At 38.6% G+C, this 19328-nt stretch overlaps 1 protein-coding gene across 1 annotated transcript; it reads left to right on the forward strand.

The window, feature by feature from the left end:
- The first annotated feature begins 533 nt into the window (after positions 1 to 533).
- On the forward strand, positions 534 to 13018 carry LOC144662144 (DNA excision repair protein ERCC-5-like). Its single transcript, XM_078522900.1, is given in 18 exon segments — positions 534 to 820; positions 1987 to 2162; positions 2573 to 2688; positions 2953 to 3045; positions 3517 to 3580; positions 3946 to 4081; positions 4643 to 4883; positions 6452 to 7235; positions 7238 to 7621; positions 7706 to 7825; positions 8521 to 8734; positions 9087 to 9155; positions 9430 to 9505; positions 9646 to 9712; positions 9875 to 9999; positions 10490 to 10574; positions 11503 to 11991; positions 11994 to 13018. Coding segments are annotated over 18 exon segments (3633 nt in total). The 5' UTR covers positions 534 to 732; the 3' UTR covers positions 12300 to 13018.
- Positions 13019 to 19328: the final 6310 nt, after the last annotated feature.

The following is a 19328-nucleotide window of genomic DNA, read 5'->3' on the forward strand; positions in this document are numbered from 1 at the left end:
GCCAAAAAATAAGACATTTTCAGTATTTCCCTTGGGATGAAGTCGAGATAACTAAAAATGGTTAGCTAGTATTTTCTAAGAAAGCGTTGTTTAAACTGACGGTTGAATTGAAACGTTTTAGCACAGGAATATTAAAATCGTCAAAATAAATACAATTTAATGTCTTCTCTTTCGAATGACCTTGGTTAGCCATATTTTAAAGCGTGACAAATTCCTGATTCCGCTCATTTAACCGTTTTCTTTAAAACAACCTTTGTTTTTAACTCCCATATTTATTCCTGTGTTGTATTTCCTTTGTTTCTGCTAAATGCCTGTTTATTGTGTAGGTGGGGAAAGGTAAAAACGAAAATAAAAGTTTCTTTTCATAGACGCGACGTAATGTCACGCCAGCGAGATCTAGAAAATTCGAATATGGGAAATATTTACCGCTCCCAGCCGCCCACGCAACCTCGTTCCGAAGATAGACGACCCTGGAAACGAGGTTAACGCCAGCAAAACATCCAGCGGTCGCTTTCCAACAAGATGCGCGGGAATTTCCAACATGGCGGACATCGAAGACTTTTGTTGTGACAATTTCCTTGTAACTTTTTCGCTTTTTGTCTAATCGCGTGATCGAATCAACGTAAATCAAAAGCTAAAAGATGCTGCATCTTCCATGATATCGATTTCTTGAGCGATGTATCCTAAGATTTGAAATCTTGGCGTGGAAGGCTCGTGTTTACATCAGCTATAATGGGGGTGAAAGGACTCTGGCAGCTCCTAGAGTCTGTTGGCCGGCCGGTAACATTGGAGTCTCTTGAGAACAAAGTTCTTGGAGTTGGTATCCTTAAAGTTTGTCATATAACAACGCCTGATCCATTGTCACGTTTAAATAATTTGTTTGTTTGAAAAGCTAGTTGTTAGGCTTATCACGAAATTGTCCGCTTTCAACCTGTCGAAATTGGTCATCATAATTATTTCTACATACAAATGTATTTGCCATTGACTTTGTGATATATAAATAGCCAGGCATAACTAATCGATGATCAATGACATCAATGATAATAATGAGTAATCGATGGTATCAGTTGATTAGTCATTGATTATTGGCGATGATAAAGTAACGAAGTATCGAACCCAAAATTTTGTGGCCCCCCAGACCGAACTCATATTTAATTATTGATACTCACGATGACCCAACTAACAACACATCGCCCCCGCTTCCTCTTTTTGATTTTTTATCTATTTTTCATATTTTTTATACTGGCAAGATACGCCCTCACAAAAGCTCAAATAACCTTCCGGCATCAGGAGTGAAGGGCAGCACAAATACAGATATATTTCAATATTTCCTTACCCACTCTTTTTTAATAACAAACATTGACAGGAAAACCAACCAGTCTGAAATGAAACTAACAAGTAGGAGACAAGATCGCCGACACATGTTATGATTTTGTTCGGTGGATTTTGTCAGCAAATAAAGCTCGGTTAGGGAGACAAGCACACACACGCACCGGAACAGCGCAAGCACTTTTACTTTTGTGCTTTTCACGTACATATTTGTTAGATTGTTATAGCGTGTATACACAAGTTCCGTTTCAACCACGAGACAACGAAAAAGCAACAATGACAATCGATGCCGATGACATTGCCACGGCATTCAGATCACTGATTACTTATCGATTACCATTGATTACTCATGATTTTATTGATGTCATTGATGTCATCGATTAGTTATGCCTGGAAATAGGCTTTATCATACAGCACCCGCGTAGCAGTAAGATTTCCGTATAACCCGATATGTATGCAGACAGATTTAAGTTTGATTTGTCCCAACCGAGTCTCTGTTCATGTCATAAAAGTCTAGAACTGGAACGGAGAAAAAACTAAATAAATGCATAATTAAGTAAGGTGGCTATAGATACGAAAATCTTTTTTAATAAACAATGGCCACATATTTGTTGCAAAAGTTTGCAATGAAGTTACTCAAACCCTAACATTAATCAGATGCCAGTCTGTTGCTGAATCAGTCAGTGAAGGGAATGCGTGACAAGCATGGAAACCCAGTCCCAAATGCACATCTTGTCGGCTTGTTCAACCGAGTATGCAAGCTGTTGTATTACAGGATTAAACCTGTTTTTGTATTTGATGGTGGAGTTCCTCATCTCAAAAAAAAGACCCTGGTAACAAGAAAACCATTTTCTGTCCATTCTACTTACATGTACAAAGTTGCTTGTAGTGTTTCTCCTGTGGGAGATGCAATGGCCTAATGGTTAGTGCGTTGGACTCTGGATTGAGTGATCTGGGTTCAAGCCCTGGCCAGGGTAATTGTGTTGTGTTCTTAGAAAAGACACTTTACTCTCAGACACAGTGCCTCTCTCCAACCATGAGTATAAATGGGTACCGGCAAAATTATGCTAACCTTGTAGCAGGAATACTCATAGTCATTCATGCCACTGAAACCAGGGACAAGGGCTAGCCTAATGGGCCTTTAGGCTCATTGTCATGTTTCTTGCATGTTTGCTCCACTTTATAAACATAATTTTGATTTTTACTGAAAATAATTTGACATTATATAAATTTCTTTTACCAGGCAGCAAGAAAGGAGCAAAGATTTAAAGCTATCCATAAATCAAACAGGGCTGCAGAAAAAATTGTTAAAAATTACTTGAAGGCAAAAGCTCTTGAAACTGTCACCAAAAGAAAAAGGTACTCTATAGTTGTACATAAGATGAAATAAGTAGGGTAATCTGATATTAATTGTCTAACTTGTTGTTAAGTATTTAATATTCCAGCTGGTAATTTAACAAACTCTTAAATGAAGCACTGTGACTTTAAAAGGTGCTGTTATACTAAGCAACATTTTTTCATTCAACTTGTCACACAAATTTGTTGCCACCCAAGAAGCATGCAAACTGCCTAGTGTGTAACACACAGGTCTTGAAATGAGCACATCTCTCAACATTTTTTCAGTACCACCACTCCTGCAAGAAGTAAAAGCCCAAGAGAGCCTGATGTGTTTGAACTTCCTCCCTTGCTGTCAAATGCTGCAACAGATGTTAAAAGGTGAGGCACTATCTAGGAGAATTTATTTACAAAGCCATGAATTAAGTAAAGCTTGATTTCTGACCAATCACTTTAGCATCTGCAAATATGCCAATGGGAAAACTGGGAGATTTCTTGTTTGGGACAGTTCTTCTGTTTTTTTGGCTTCAGTTACCGTACATATCTAAAAATCCATCTGATTTACAAAGAGGTGTAGATTGATGGCAAATTTGTAGTTTCCCTGTCAGCAGCAATATTGTTTGTACAATGAATGTCAAGCACACAGAAGATTCATTTTTTTTTATTAACAGTACTTTAAACACCTAAGCACTCGTTATTGTCCCAAGCTTTGGTTAATTTAGTTCAGTCATAATTGGTCCATATTGGACGTGTATTGATAAATCAGTGGTCTTTGATGAGTTACTTTGAGGTACATGCACTTCCCTGACTATTCTGTTTTACCTGGTTTTGATTATTATAATAATTGTTCAGTTCACCAGACGACGAAGATTTGGATACTCCTATCTTGGAACAGTTCCGTAGCCAACACTTGGAGGTACACAACTGTACATTGTACACAAAATTACTAGTAATACGTGACTCGCAGGGCCTCGCGAAGCTCTGGGTTATTGTTGCCTAGTAACGGACAAAATACAGCAGACACAATACAAACAGAAACTGAACATCACTCACTATCTGTAAGTTAACCATTATATCATAGGTACATTGGAAATTGAACAAATGTGTGGGATATGTGATGCCTGATGAGGGCAAAAATTAGACTGTGACATGTGAAAATAGCTAGAAGAGAAACATGGTTTGTGACTTTATGTCTTAAACTGTTGTTAAAAGTATATTTGACACCTGAATTTTGTTACAATTTGTGCCTGGAATGGGATGTTTTTTGCTCCTTTTGAACAGGAAACATTTCAGGATCCCACTGCAATAGATATTGAGTCAGAAGACTTCAAGGCATTGCCAGCAGAAATTCAACATGAGTTGATCAAAGAGATACAAGCAGAGAAAAAGTGGATGAGCAAGGAATATAAACCTGAGGGTATGACACACTTGAAATCATCCTCAAAGTCAGATAACTGGTACATGTACACTGTACTTTCCTGTTGTCTTAATTATGTTAGGCTCAGTTTCTACCACTCATTATTGACCAGTGTTTTTTTCTCTCTGGGAGTTTGGGGACAGGTTTTTTTCTCCCCAGCACAGCTGGCAATCTAGGCTTGATTTCTGCCACTCTCTCGGGTCGGGTTTCTGTTCCTCCTTTGGGGAGGAGCACAAGTTCATTTCCTGAAAAGCAGCTGATAATTGAGCCGACTGTCAATCAAGCTTAGGTTAGACAGGAGTGCAGCCTGAGGGACCTTTCACAAGTTGCTTAAGATACACATGTATCATTTGGTCACAATACATTTCCACTGTAGACTCATAGCTAAGACTGGTTGCATCATGTGGGTTGCAGTTCCCCTTGTCTTTACATGTATTTCCACAAGTGAGAAACAAGAAAGAGATCTCAAGCAGTTTATGAACAGCTGAAATAGTTTATTTATTATTCTCATTTGCCCAGAACCGAAGCAAAATTCCTACTTCTTTCATTTTTTCCAGCAAGCAACTGATTTTTCCAGTTTTCAACTGGAAGGAGTCCTAAAACGAGGTAAAATGAAGCAGCGGCTCGATGAACTCTGCAAAGAAATGAACGAAAGAAACTCAGGAGAACTGGCAGGAATTGCATCTCAAGACTCTGTTGGAGAAAACACTGATGTTAAATCACAAAAGATTTTATCAGAAGACACAGCGCACTATATCCTTATAAAGCGTAATGAACCTCAACAGGATGAAAATCAAGACAAGCAGGAATGGTTAGTTATAACAAACCTTTGAACCCAAGAGTGATCAAAACCTAATTTCTCCTTTTAAATTCAATACATTGATGATGAGAAAAGAGAAAATCATCAACTAGAGAGCATTGTCTTGATCCAGGCATAACTAATCGATGATGAATGACATCAATTGGTAATCAATGAGTAATCGATGGGTAATCAGTTGATTAGTCATTGATTATTGGCGATGATCAATAAGTAATCGATGAGTAATCGAAGCCCAAAAATTTTGTGGCCTATCGATTACTCATCGATGACATCGATTACTCATTGATGTAATTGATTACCTATTGATGTTATTGATTACTCATCGATGACCCATTGATTACTCATCAACTATCATACTGCACACAAAAGACACATTCCTTGCTTTCTTGTACCATTTTTTGTGATTTTTTTTCTCTATGTTGGTCATATTTTGCTTTATAACTGGCATTCTTGTTGACGAAATTACGCCCTCACAAAAGGTCAAATAACCTTCCGGCATATCAAGACGTGAAAGGCTAAGCACAAATACAGATGATATTTCAATATTTCACTTTACCCAACTCTTTATTTAATAACAAAACAATTGAACAGGAAAACCAACCAGTCTGGAATTGAAACTAACAAGTACGAAGACAAGAATCGACTACGTGGTTATAGATTTTGGTCGGTGGATGTTTGTCAGCAAAGTAAAACTGCTTCGGCTTAGGGAGACAGCCATCATAAGCACTTACATTACGCACCGGAACAGCTGCAAGCACTTTTACTTTCTGTACTTTTTTCAAGTGTTACCATGATATTGTTAGATTGTTATAGCGTGTTATACAAGTTATACGTACTTTTACAAGTTCCGGTTTACAACCACGAGACTATATCGATGAGTAATCAATTCAATCAATGACTAATCGATGCAATCGATGACTAATCGATGACCAAAAATTTTGTGGCCTATCGATTAGTCATCGATTACTCATTGATCATCGGCAATAATCAATGACTAATCAACTGATTACCCATCGATTACTCATTGATTACTCATTGATTTCATTGATGTCATTGATGTCATCGATTAGTTAAGCCTGGCTTGATGTATAGCCAAATTTTCCAAACTGACATTAAAGAAATGTATGAACATCAGAAAAAATAATTTGCTATTTTAAACTAGGGATGTTATTAGTGGTTTAATGGGGATAATGGTTCGATTAACGAGTCAAGCTCTGAAATAAAATGTCTAGACCCTAAGAAGAGTGTCGTGTCAACGTTGCCGATTCTAGCAGCATACTTGGACGTGTGTCACATACGAACCTATTAAATGGCCTAGCTGGTCACGAGTCTACTATAGCTCAGTGGGTAGAGCGTCCAACTGGTGTGCAAAAGGTCATGGATTCGACTCCCCTCAGGGAATCAGATATTGAAAAAGGACTTCAATAACTTGTTCGAATTCATGTTCCACTTCACACGTGTTGCGGGATTTTTTCTTCTAGAATCAGAGTTGTTTGTAAAAAGTGTATTACATGTACTGTTTCTTTCTATTTTTCAGAGGCATGTTCAAGGGATTTTTCTAGTGAGGGAGGTTTCTTCCGAGAAGAACAAGACTGTGAAATAGTTAGCTGGACAAATCCACGCCCAAAGCCATCAGCCACACCAAACGTTCCAAGCTTTGATATTCCAGAACTTTGTTCAAGTGATTCTGAAAACCTGTCACCGTTCTTAGATGTGGCAGAGGCTTGTCTTTCACCCAAGCCAGGGAGGGGTCCTTTTAGCTTCTCTCCAGTGAAGGCTAAGAATTCACTCGAGAACGCTTTGTCAAAGATGGGTGACAATGTTGTGGATAAAGACCAGCCTCGAAAACGGGTTTCCCAAGATTCCCAGTTAGACCAGCTTCATGGAATTCGAAGAAGCGATCCAGAATTGGCTGTTATCTTTGCGAGGGACTCTGATGAAGACGGCGATCTGCTTTCTCAGATTAAAGACAAGAGAAAAGAACTCGATGATCTTATAAAGCAGTGGAAAAACTCAAGAGATCAGAAAGCAGTTATAGATTTAACTGCTAATGCACGCGATGAAGATAATGCAATGACAAAAGACAAGAAAGAACTGCCTACTCGCAGCCCAGAAATTGTCGAGGTTATGGAAACCGTAGAAAAACAACAAGAATTTAGTAATATTAAAGAAGCAGATAGCACATGTATGCAATCAGCTTTAGTTATTGACAATGTAAAAGAGGGACAAGAAAAAATTGTAGCTGCAGTGTGTATCAGCGATAGTGAATCAGAAACTAGTTCTGTGGAAGACGTGACAGCTTTAGATAGACCCGATGAGGATGCTGTTGAGGTTAGGCGTTTCAAACGATACTTTACAAGAAGCTGACAAAACCACACTCTCAACAGAATCAACTGCTGAAGCTGTTGAGGGGAAAATGGCGTTCTACTGATGATTTACAAGAAATTCAAACTACACTTGGAGTAGATGATACAACTGATGTTGAGGAGAATAAAAAGAGTTCCGATTCTACAGTTGCCATCACTGGGGCAGATCAAGAAGATTTTTATCTTTCAAGAACACAAAAAGACGCTGAGCTACATGTAGACTCACAACATAACGAAGAAATGCCAGATATGGAAAAAGAAGACTCCTTGGTGGAGAGCAAAGTTGAAATGGATGTTGCCGAGCCTGTGGCAGGCCCGTCTGGTCTCCCTGTGGAATGGCAAGGTGCTACAGTGGTAAGGAAGTGTGATAAAAAAATACTGTGCAGCCTTTATGTAAGGAAATTCTCGGTGACGTGGCTAATTTTTTTTTTCTTTCAGGAAGAGTTGGAAGATATTCGATTAGATCTTGAATCAGAACAGAAAAATCTAGCGTCAGAACAGGCCAGACAGAACCGCATGGCAGCCACAGTTTCCAATGAGATGTTTACTGAATGTCAGGTGAGAACTGACTGATCAGTGCTGGTGTAAACCATATGAATGTTTTCTGAAGGTGAAAGTGTCAGGTGAAGCAACTGCTTATATACAGGTTGTAGTCAAGGCTTGCAGGTTGTGGGGCCTTGTATATGCAGCTAATACAGTTGAATCCCCATAACTCGGACCTTCAAGGAAATTCGAAAAACGTTCAACTTATCGAGGGTAAAATAAGTAAGAAAATGACCTGGAGTGGGATCAGGAAAGGTTCGAATTATCGGGAATTTGAGTTATCGAGGGTAAAGTTAGTAAGAAAATGTCCTGTAGGGGATCGAAAAAGGTTCGAGTTAGAGGGAGGTTCGAGTTACAGTGGTTTCGAGTTATTGAGGTTCAACTGTAGTACGTAAGAATCTCAGTCGACTGGCAAGAGGCTGACCAGTTGACTCTTTGCTTAGAGTGGTCGAGGAGTTGAACTTGGGACTACCGGGAACAAGTCCAGCTAGTGGCAGGGTCTCGGCAACGCTGCGGCCTTGCGTTTAAAGAAAAAAGGTGCTGCTCTCTGATGAAATTTGCATTGTATACGAATTTCAAATAATCTTTAGTTGGCTATCCTTAAACTTATTTGTTAACGCTACTTGAATTGTTTGGTCAGTGTTCATCGCCTTCCCCCTCTCAGGGGTTATTTATGAAGTGACATTTTCACCTTCCCTCCCCTCCCTCAGGAACTTCTTCAGTTGTTTGGTGTCCCGTATCTTGTCAGCCCCATGGAAGCAGAGGCGCAGTGTGCTGCATTAGATATTCTTGATTTAACACAAGGTTCTATCACGGACGACAGCGATATATTCCTGTTTGGCGGTAGACGAGTCTACAAGAATATCTTCAACCAGAATAAACATGCAGAGATGTACGGAAGCGACGCGGTGCAGAGAAATCTTGGTTAGTTTGGACATTTAATTCTTTTGCATTTACGTTTTGAAAAGAGAACTGCGACTTTATTCACGGCACATAAAAACGTGTGTAACCGGTGACAAGCGCGCAAAAGATCACGTGAGTCGCAAGTTTGCACGTGATTGGCTGATTGTGTAAAACTTTCATCAATTGGCTAGAGTACATGTTTTGAACCATCACCAAGCTCTAAAAGTACAACTTAATTCAACACATTGGAAAACCCTTTGAGTTTGTGCATAAATTCCAAACTATAGTGCAATGACTATTCCATATATTTTATTATCTGAACTAGAGGGGCGAGTTGTCTCATGTTATCTTTGGCACGTTCTTCTTGTTTTAGCACTGGACCGTTCTCGTCTTATCTGCATCGCTTTCATAACTGGAAGTGACTACACTGAAGGCATACAAGGTTAGTTAAAGCGTGTTTCTTTTTACTTTCTGTATTTCGTCTTTACTGCTCTAAACCGTTCGCACCCCCCCCCCCCTCCCACCCCCACTTCCCGTGCGCTGCCCTTTTACTTTGCAAATTGGTCTCCTTTGGCTTCAATTCGACTTAAAACTCGCGGCAAATAAGCGATAACAACTGGTTTTTCAAGCCACCCGTTCCAACAAAAATAGCTGGTCCCGTATTGGAGGGTGACCAGAGGAGGATAATTCAATTCCATTTTTCTTTCTTTTCCTAGGCGTTGGAACAGTCGGTGCAATGGAAATTCTACACGAATTTTCTGGCGAAGGTCTTGAAGGACTCAAAAAATTTAAGTAGGTTGGCAATTTTGTGTGCAATGTGAACATCTTTTAGACTTTTAAGCCAACTAGTTCGCACCGATGTAGCCTGGAAACGAGCATGCCACAGGGACATTTTTTTTTATTTACGTCTATTTTCTGTGTAAATCTTGCAGATTGTGGCACAAAGAAGTACAGAAGCGAACAAAGCAACCTCAAGAAACAAAAGTCAAGAGAAAACTGGTAAGAGGTCAAGTTTAATTGAATCAAAATGCCTCTCTGGACTGGACAAATGACACGAGCCATTGTCGGTTCTTTGTTTTGCCTAGGAGCTTGATAAATTTACAGCAAGATGCCATGAAAAAAGTTGTTAAACCTTCGTGATTTTGTGTGTTCTTTTCTCAGAGGTCTGTGGCATTGCCTAAGGATTTTCCATCTGACGAGGTTTATGAAGCTTATCTGCATCCTGTAGTCGATGAATCCACGGAGTTGTTTGAGTGGGGAAAACCAGACCTGCACTCGCTCAGATTATATCCTTTGAATTTTACATTTACTGAAGCTACCTTCAAACTAATAAGCTTTTCCAAAGTCTTCTTTTTGGTTCGAGGCACAAAGAGTCTAATGGTTAGTCCCCTGGACTGCGAATCTAAAGGGTCAGTGAATTCGAGTCCTGGACAGGTCGTTTTGTTGTGTTTTTGGGCAAGACACTTTGCTCTCATATTTCTCTCTCTAACCAGGTGTATAAATGGTTACTGGCAAATTGTTAGGGGTTATTTGACAGAAATCTATGGTGGAGAGGTTGTAGCCAGTGATGGACTAGCATCCCATCCAGGGGGAGTAGGGATATTCCTAGTCGCTTTATGTCTCGGAAACCGGAGTTGAGGGCTGAACTCGAAAGCCAGCTAGGCAATACAATATAACCTAGTCGACAATTTTCTTTCTTCGTATCACATGTCTGCTTAGTTATTAATTGGTACTGTTAGGAAAAAGTTCAAGTTGATCACACCTTAACATGCTCACGTTCGCTTCCGAAAAGCTTGGTTGGTCGTCTTCCAGGACAGATGAGATTCTCTTGCCTGTGTTAAAACAACTCAACAAGAACGAGGTTAGTCAGTGCTAAACTTAAAAGAGAAATTCTCCTTACAAACTGCAATACATTTCTTTTAATGCCAGTTCTGAGAATTTGGCGGTACATTAAAGCAATATTCCCAAGTTTATAATATTTTCTCTATTCTGGTAAATTATCTGCTTGAGAAATGTATTAATATTGTGAAGAGAAATTATATATCTTGCTTATGGGAGCACGGTGGCCTAATGGTTAGCGCGTTGCACTCCGGATCGAGCGGTCCGGGTTCGAGCCCTTGGCCGGGGCACTGCATTGTGTTCTTTGGCAAGACACTGCTCTCATTGGGAATGACCTGTCTGCACCCAGGTGTATAAATGGGTACCGGCGAATTTACTGCTGGAAGTAACGGACTAGCATCCCTTCCAGAGGGGGGGGGGGGGGAGTAGAAATACTCCTGTTGCCTCATGCTATTACTGAAACCGGGATAAGCTCCGGCCTAGATGGGCCACTAGGCTCGACAACAGGCTTTACCTACCTGCCTTTTACCTTTTTAGTACGCCTTTTACCTAGGAAAGTTATTTTAATTGTTGTGGTATTCGTTTCAGTTTTATTTCGTGGCTTGTAATTCGCTATACCGTAGTCGTTGGTACAGCGATGATATGGTCACGTAAAACAACAAAGGAGGTTTGCCGACAGTCGAAACGAAGATTTGTAACGAATGTGCGATTACCTCTTACATTCATTAACGTTACCTTAAAGGTTTGAATGGTCACGCAACGTCACTTCTCTTAAAATAGCGTTGCGTGACGACCAACATGCCTTGGTTTCGATCGAAAGCATAACGCTCTTAGAACTGCCTTTGAAAAGTCGTTTTCGGGCTAATATGGTTGTGGTTCTGGTTACTTTTTTGGGCCTAAATTTGTCCCGTAACATCTATCTGGGTTTTCTTTTTGCTTTTTCCTTATAGGTCCAGACGAAGATCAATCAATATTTCCAAGTAAAATTCCAAGAAACAAGAAAAGTCAAAAGCAAGCGGATTAAGCGAGTGTTGAATCGTACATTTAATCCATCGAGCAGTAGCAGCGACAGTGAAGACGGAGGTGAAAATAACAAAAAGCAAAACAAGCCCACTGATAAAATGTCTGGGAAAACGACGAAAGTAAAGCAGCTTCGACATAAAAAGAGAACTCACTCGGCAGAAACGAATATGGACGACGAAGACGAAAACGAGGCTGGTGTAAGTCAAGCAAAACGAGCAAAGGGGGAGAACGATAAAGGCGACGCATGCTCTTCTACAGTGAACCGCTCTAGGGGAAGCTATAGAGGTCGCGGGCGCGGCCGAGGGAGATGGCGCAAGAACAATAGTACAACTCCTAATTTGGAATCTTCAATTGAACAAACTTGGAAATCGTTCAGTCAGGAAACCAGTAAGCCACTGCCTCTGGAGAATAGCAAGACTCCACCCGTAGAGGTCGTAATCTGCGTTCTCGACCTTCGACATCTGCCGATAACAATACAGAGACCCCAGTCGATAGTGTGTGTGCAAATAACGCACAGACTAGGCGAAAGCAACGCTCTAATTCTGCTAGCAGCCGCGGAAAAGACCTCAAGAGCCTTGCTGCGGAAGAAAATTCAACTTCTGATAGCACAGATAGTGACGATAATGATGAAGACTTTTATGCTGGACCAAAACCCGTGTCCGTATTTCGCCGGGGGAGGGGTAGGGAGCGAGGGAGGGGAAGCACACGCGGAAGGGGAAGATAACATCAACGTTCACGCCCTATTTTCGTATTCATTAAATCGCTAACATTACGGCGTGTGTAATCGAATCTTGATTACGGTAGTTATATGCATAATAATGAGGAAGTGACAGTTTTTCGGTGTTGTAATTAATGATAATAAATTTCGTTGCGCACCGGCTGCGCAAATTTTATTCCACCCCTCCACCCTCAGGGTTTTATTTAATTCTGTTGTATGGGACTGAGTCTCCGTTTGACTCTGTTTTAAGACGAGGCTTGATGCAAAACCCTTATAACAAAAATTTGTTATATTTATATGTTTACTTTGATGCGAATCAAAATTATATTCATATGAGAGGTTTTAATAGACTTTCAGAAATAACCATTCCAAAGACTGTTAATCGCATGCATTTATTTATTACCTCCTTGTTTGAAAACAAAATTCAGATGATATTGAATAGGTGGCAAATTTAAGTTATACAGTGTCCTTTATAACGGAGTCATTGAGAAAAATACAGCACGCTATATGCATCCGCTATGGCGATGTACCGCTTTGGTTGATCTAAAGCCGGCAACCCATAAAGTATTAGATTTCAATACGGACTGAACTCTTTAGATATCATTTATGTGGTGTCTCAGTGTGACATCTGAGGCTATTCAGTAGTATTTACGCTCTCGCTCTCGAAAATAAAACATTGCATCGAATGAAACTTATCTTGCAGATTTATGTCACTTAATGCCGTGGAATATACAACAACCCGTACAGTGGGGGGGGGGGGGGATTATGAAGGATTATTATCTTGGCTGGGGAGGGTGGTGGGGGATCTAGTTTGTCTAAAAGTGCTTCTCGATAGGCCAAAGTGATCCGCGACTTTCCCTTTTTCCGTCGCTCATAATTGGATGGTAAGGCCATATTAAGCGAAGATGAAACATATAGACATTTTTTTACACCGAACTGGTCATGATCATCCTCGACAGAAACAAAATCCCAAAACATCCCCAGCGAACTATCTAATACTTAATGTGTCAGCACGTGGCTCTAATTCAGACATCTGATTGGAGAATTGTCGGTCATACAATAGAAAATGACAGCAATTCTACTGAGTCTTGTTTAGTTGTCTTGCTCTTATTATCAAATGGGATCTTTACGAACGGAATATCAAAATTAATGCCCAATTGGCTAGAATATATATATAAAAAAAAACAACACACGACATAAAAGAATTATTAAACTGTTGAATATACAGGGAACCACACATAGAATATAAAACCCAATACTTACTGTTGCGGGATTTTTTTTTTGTAAAAATGCGTAGAAAAACCAATTAAAATGCAAGGCTATAGTTATATTATAGTTTTTTATGCTGCATGAAATAATAAAATTGAAAAGCCCTTATGTATTCAGGAAATCAATTGTGTGAAAAGCGCTTAAAACATTTGTTGGTTTGTTTAATTTAAATGCGTTTCTTTTGAAATAAGGTTACAAAAGCAGAGGAAGTAAATTGTACTTAATGAATTTCCTTGTTTGTGCGCATCTCTTCGAATAAGCACGCCCCAGAAAATCATGAAATACACAAACCTACCCTTATCCACAAAACAGAAAGCAATCCGGAATGAATGTATGAAGTAAAGGAAGGTAAAATTATTCCTTTCTTACCAAAACATAAAATTGTATGAAAATAAAGCTGGTTCCATCTTGGAGATTTAGAAGGGAAACCTGAAAGTTGAAAACTGCGAGTCCGGCGCTAATTGAGGAAATACGATATTTAGAAAAATGTACTCACGAAAAATAGATAGTCATGTCATATTTATATCAAAAAATATCAGTTAAAAGCCGGGTCCGCGATTTCCCACAACAAACGGGCGACGATTTTTCAAGAAAGTTTACAATTTTTTTTTTAATTTGCTGGAATACGAACCCTGCAGATCACAATGCATGATTTCGTTTAACAAGCAAAGTGTGGGGGCGATTATGTTTAGACTATTTTCTTTCAAAATTAAGGGAAATTATACAAAAGCGGTCTATGATCCTCGGAAATACGCTTACCTCGACTGAATTTAATGACAGAATTAGCTTTCGTTAATGGCGAACAAAGCTAATAGACCTAAACCTTTAAATGCAGGCGGAGCTTAGAAATAATTGTTTTTATGGTAAATAATGTCTTTTTCTTCGAGAGTTTTCCTCTTTTTCCGCCTGAAGACTCTTAGCGTCAAAACATATGCAAGAGAATATCTCGAGAGCTGTTTTAAAGTCTTCTTGGAAAGAAACAAATTAAAGAAATCGAGTTATTTTTACTTGTGTCATAAAATTGTGGGCACGAATATTAATGAATGACCATAAATGGATTTAAAACATGCGTTCTCATTACTATTCATAATGTCAAAACTTCAAAGAATAGAATATGTAAATATTAGTAATACAGTACTTACATCGATTTCACTGACTGAGCGAAGCAAGACATCCAGGCTTTCCATCACGTATCAACGTTAAAAGAGAAACAAAGTCATGTTGTCTTACATTCGCCGAGCGCAAAGAAGAAGAATGTATGAAAGAGCGAGTTCAGACAGTGGTTGTACGAACGAGTCAGAGTCCCCAAGTTCGCCTGTTTCTTCGCATGAAAACGGACAAAAAAGCGAAGGCTTTCATTTTTATTCCAGCGTAAAGAAGCAACATTCTCTACCAGAAGTTGGAGCGAAAAATTCTTCGTCGAACGCGAGAACGAAGAACGAAAAACGGGAAGAAAAACTGAACGATGCAAAAACAGAAGTAACACAGAAAGTGATATCTGGATCAAATGCGCATGGATCTATTTAATTTCAGAATGTTTTTTTGGATATTTTTTCTTCTCGAGACTGAGATAAGATATTTATCCTTCACATAAATGAGCAGAAATGAAGAAAATATCGTGTGGAAAATTCTCAAGTGGTTGGCTGGTTAAACAACATGGCAAAGACCAGAGAAAGACTCTGCTTTGAACAGAAAAGAATATATTTAGTTTATTCGCATTGTATACACTGAGTTCGCACAAATGCTAATTACGTGCCACAAACCCGAAAATTACTTGTCAAATGGTGCTTTAAAAGACGTATCGGTGGAGAAAAAATACATTTTGTGAAGTATTGCTTTTATATTCAGGTGCGAATGGAATTTTGGACACCAGCGGATAGCGAACGTACTCCAACGCCACAAGATGCATTGTATATTTGTTTAGAACAGCATGATTCTTGATTTTGACCACAAAATTTGTTATTATTTTTGTGCCTTGTGAATTCCACGTTCTTTAGTCTGTATGAGGGTTAGACTAAATAGCTCCATTTTCTTGTACGTGTTAACTAAAACGACAACTTAATTTGCTTGAAATTTAAGGAAAAACATGCCTTATGCAAAATGAATTTGCGCGAAAAGAAAGTCTCCTTGAGAAATAATATTTATGAACTTCGGAACTTCGAGCAAACACAAGAGACTGTTGGATTTTAATCTTGAGCTTGAGGGGGGTATAAACCAATTAAATAAAATACAAATTTGCGAGCTTACAGAGTGTATTTCCCAAAAATTATTTTCTGGTAGTATTACAAGTTAATTTACTAAGATTAATATATTTCATGAAAGGAATAAAAGCGTATGTACATGACAAAAAGTGTAGTGTGTCCCTTTTATTTTTTCACGACAAAGATTCCCCTATCGGTTTATCGCTTGATTGTGGGACTTTACAATGTTGTGTTTTTCTAAAGTGCTCAAACAATTCAAATCGATCGACAGGTGTAGACATTTGTGTAACAAACAGACTTGCTCTTGTTTTTTTGCATAAAGCGCGTACACTGAATACGGTAAATGTTTTCCCAAACGTAAACACAAATGAACCATTAAATTATTGCCCTGTTTGACGCGAATTTGTTGACGTTCGCAGTAAATATCTGTCTCATTTAGCAATCTTTTTCATTCATTTTGGAAGAACGATTAAATAATTGTGCATTATGGCTCTCGGGTTTACAAACCCTATATTTTGTTTGGGTTTATTTGCTTTTGGCCGAAAGGATTTGTTAAATATCGGAATAATATCTTTACCCAATCCAGCTCTTTCCGGCTATAATTTTAGTTTGAAGCAATTTTAAAAGTTATTTGCCTGGATTTACCCTGAAGCAAAAACAATTTAGATGTAAGTCGGGATTAGGGAAATATTTTTAATTCGTTGACAAAATTCAATTTTGTCCGTCGAGGCAGGTAGTTATTAACAAAACTGAACAATTTTAAATTCAAGAAGTTTATAGTCGTCGGCAGATTCAAGCTCGACAGTTAAGACCTCAAACTCCGTGGAATATCAACTTCCCTGCTACATTTTTTAGTCAGAGTTTGCGGTCCTTTTTTTAGTTAAAAACCACTGCGATGAATTATGAAAAGCGGCTTGCTTTGTAAAACATGTTAAACTTAGTTGCTCTGCAAGTGATTTCTGGCCGCCATCTTCTCAAAGAGACCGCCCTGTCAATCACTTTTGATCGATCAACAAATCACGTTAAAGCGTTATGTAATCACTGTAAAACACTGATAAATCTGGACAAAAAATCTAACGAAAAGCAGCTAAATTAAAAAAATATATATTTTCCTTCAGGCTTCGGGGTAAAAATATTTTTAATTTTAATTATTTCAGTTGTTATATAAACTAGAGATACATAAGCTATTTTTGCAATAGCTTTATATTCTGGGTCCGTATTAAAATAACGTGGACATCTGCAATGAAAATAAAAACTTGCCGAATATTGCTTTCTTTGCGAATGTTAATAACTGTCTCCGGCAGATAATAGCTAATTTCAAGACATCAGATATCATTGTTCCGTCGTTACGAAGTTTCACATCCTGCCCAAGTATTTATTTGACAGATTTTTCCGGATTGGCAAGTATCACTTTTGATCCTCGCTAACAATGTTTTGGAAACTCATTCCATTCTGAAATTGTCAAACTTTGGCACAGAAATTGAATATCAATAGTCAGAGCTATGCCCGTGCGAATCGTAAATCCGTCAAAAATTCGCAAAAAGTTGAAGTTATGAAAATACGAAGTTTTGTCCTAACTCGAGCCTTTTATTTAAGTCGGTTAACTTGGCTCGTGCCGATGAATATTTCAAAAGAACTGCGGTGCTTTTAACAAGAGAATATTTTTGTTCCAGTGCAACTGGATTACGTAATATCCTAGGCTCCTGTCAATTTTCGTACTGACACGGTTTGAAATCGTTTTGTATTCGTGTATTCGGTCAACAGTCGTGAGTGCTTCTTTTGGTTACTGTTTGCCTCGGAATCACTCGAGTCTTACAGTCGGGTAATGCTACTGAGATCGGAGTACTCGTGAGTCCTCGTCCTGGCTTTTGATTGGATAACATCAGATCGAGAAGTCTTCGCCGAGCGCTTTAACGAAATTAAAGGCACTTGTTTGAGGATAACGGACCCTGGGATAAACTGCACTGAATGATTGTGAACTCTACTCTACTCAAAGCGTGACCCAAACCGCATTTGATATTTGGAGGATTTAGTAAAACCATAAAATATTTATTCCTGGATTTCTTTTCGGGAATTTGCATTATTCCATTTCTTCGATCGAAGAAGTTTTAGGTTAAAGGACTTGTATTTATTCTACATCTACATTTTGTTCTCAGAGCATAAAAAAGAATACTACTTTTTCCTTTTACCGTAAAATTCTAAAGGTACCACTGATTTTCTTGGTTGGATAGTTCGTGTATTAAAAAAGAAAGCAAAAGTGAATCACTCCGACAACATACGTTTCAACATTGGCTAAATTTCTTTATCAACTCAAAATCAGCAATCGAATGAAAGTGTGCATGGCCAAGTGCTAAAAATTGAACACTGCTAGCTAGTTGAGTTGTGCAATATTATACACAAATAATTCAATCAGTCTGCGCATTTAAATTTGGGTGAAGTTCGTCATGATAAAAAGCATAAAAATAAAGTAATGTGCGCCCGAAGCTCAGACAACTTTTGTCGCTTGTCACCTCGGCTGCGTGCAAACTAAAACCAGGTCAGTTTACAAAAATATTAAGACAACCGTGGATTTATAAATGTAAATTGAAAACAGGCATAAAATTATACTTATTAAAACGTTTCTTCTTATTACTTTTTTATACAAAATCATTCTTAGCCAAAATATTCCTCCTAATACAAATTTAACCTGCCGAGGTTACCCTTTTTAGCCTTTTTAGCCCAGCTAACATAATGCTAAATGCATGTAAGTGGTGTTTCGAAATGTAACCGGACGTGGATTATGACAAAACAAACACTGAAATATGGTTCTGTAATTCTGTAAAATACTTTTGACGAACGGCGATGTGAAGTAGATTGATAAAAACAAGATACAGAGGTTGTTAACAGGATTTTCTTTGGGGTGTCCGCTTACGGGAGCTCTAAGACAAAGAAAAAGTCTAAGTCGTCTAATCTCTGAAAGTGTCCGCGGCCGCTTACCGGAATGTCCGCTTACGAGAATGTAAAAATACAGAGTTTGTATGGGAGCGTAAAACGGAGTTTCAAACAAGGTGGCCGTAAGTAGAGCTGTCCGCTTACGGGAGTGTCCGTTGAGAGAGCTTCGACTGTAGTTACAAAAATTAATCTTACGGAGGCGTAATTTTTATTTCAGCTGCTCCAAGTTGTCCTGAACTGGTTCTATAAATTTGCTTAATTTTCTTTCTGTTCATATTCGACAACTTCTGGGAAACCTGCTTTTTGTTTGGAAACTAGGACCTTCGTCGTTGGGTTGATTCGTTGAACACAACATTGCCAGATAAATGAACAATCTCGCTGAAAGTCGTGTTAAAACTAAAAACAATGACATCATTGTTTTATCATTTTTAAAATGACCATTAAATCGTTTTAGCGAAATCGTCAGTGTCATAAAGAATCGACTTTACAATGCCTTGAACTAACTGGCAATAAAATGAATTTAATTTACATCAGTCAGTGTGAATTAATATTTTTCCGTACATCCGTGGTCGAAAAACTAGGAATAAACTTGACCTCAATTCACTTATGTAATAAAAAGTCATTAATAATCTTT

The sequence above is a fragment of the Oculina patagonica genome, chromosome 8 (assembly GCF_052425735.1).
Source record: "Oculina patagonica isolate OP01 chromosome 8, crgOcupat, whole genome shotgun sequence".
Lineage (NCBI taxonomy): Eukaryota > Metazoa > Cnidaria > Anthozoa > Scleractinia > Oculinidae > Oculina > Oculina patagonica.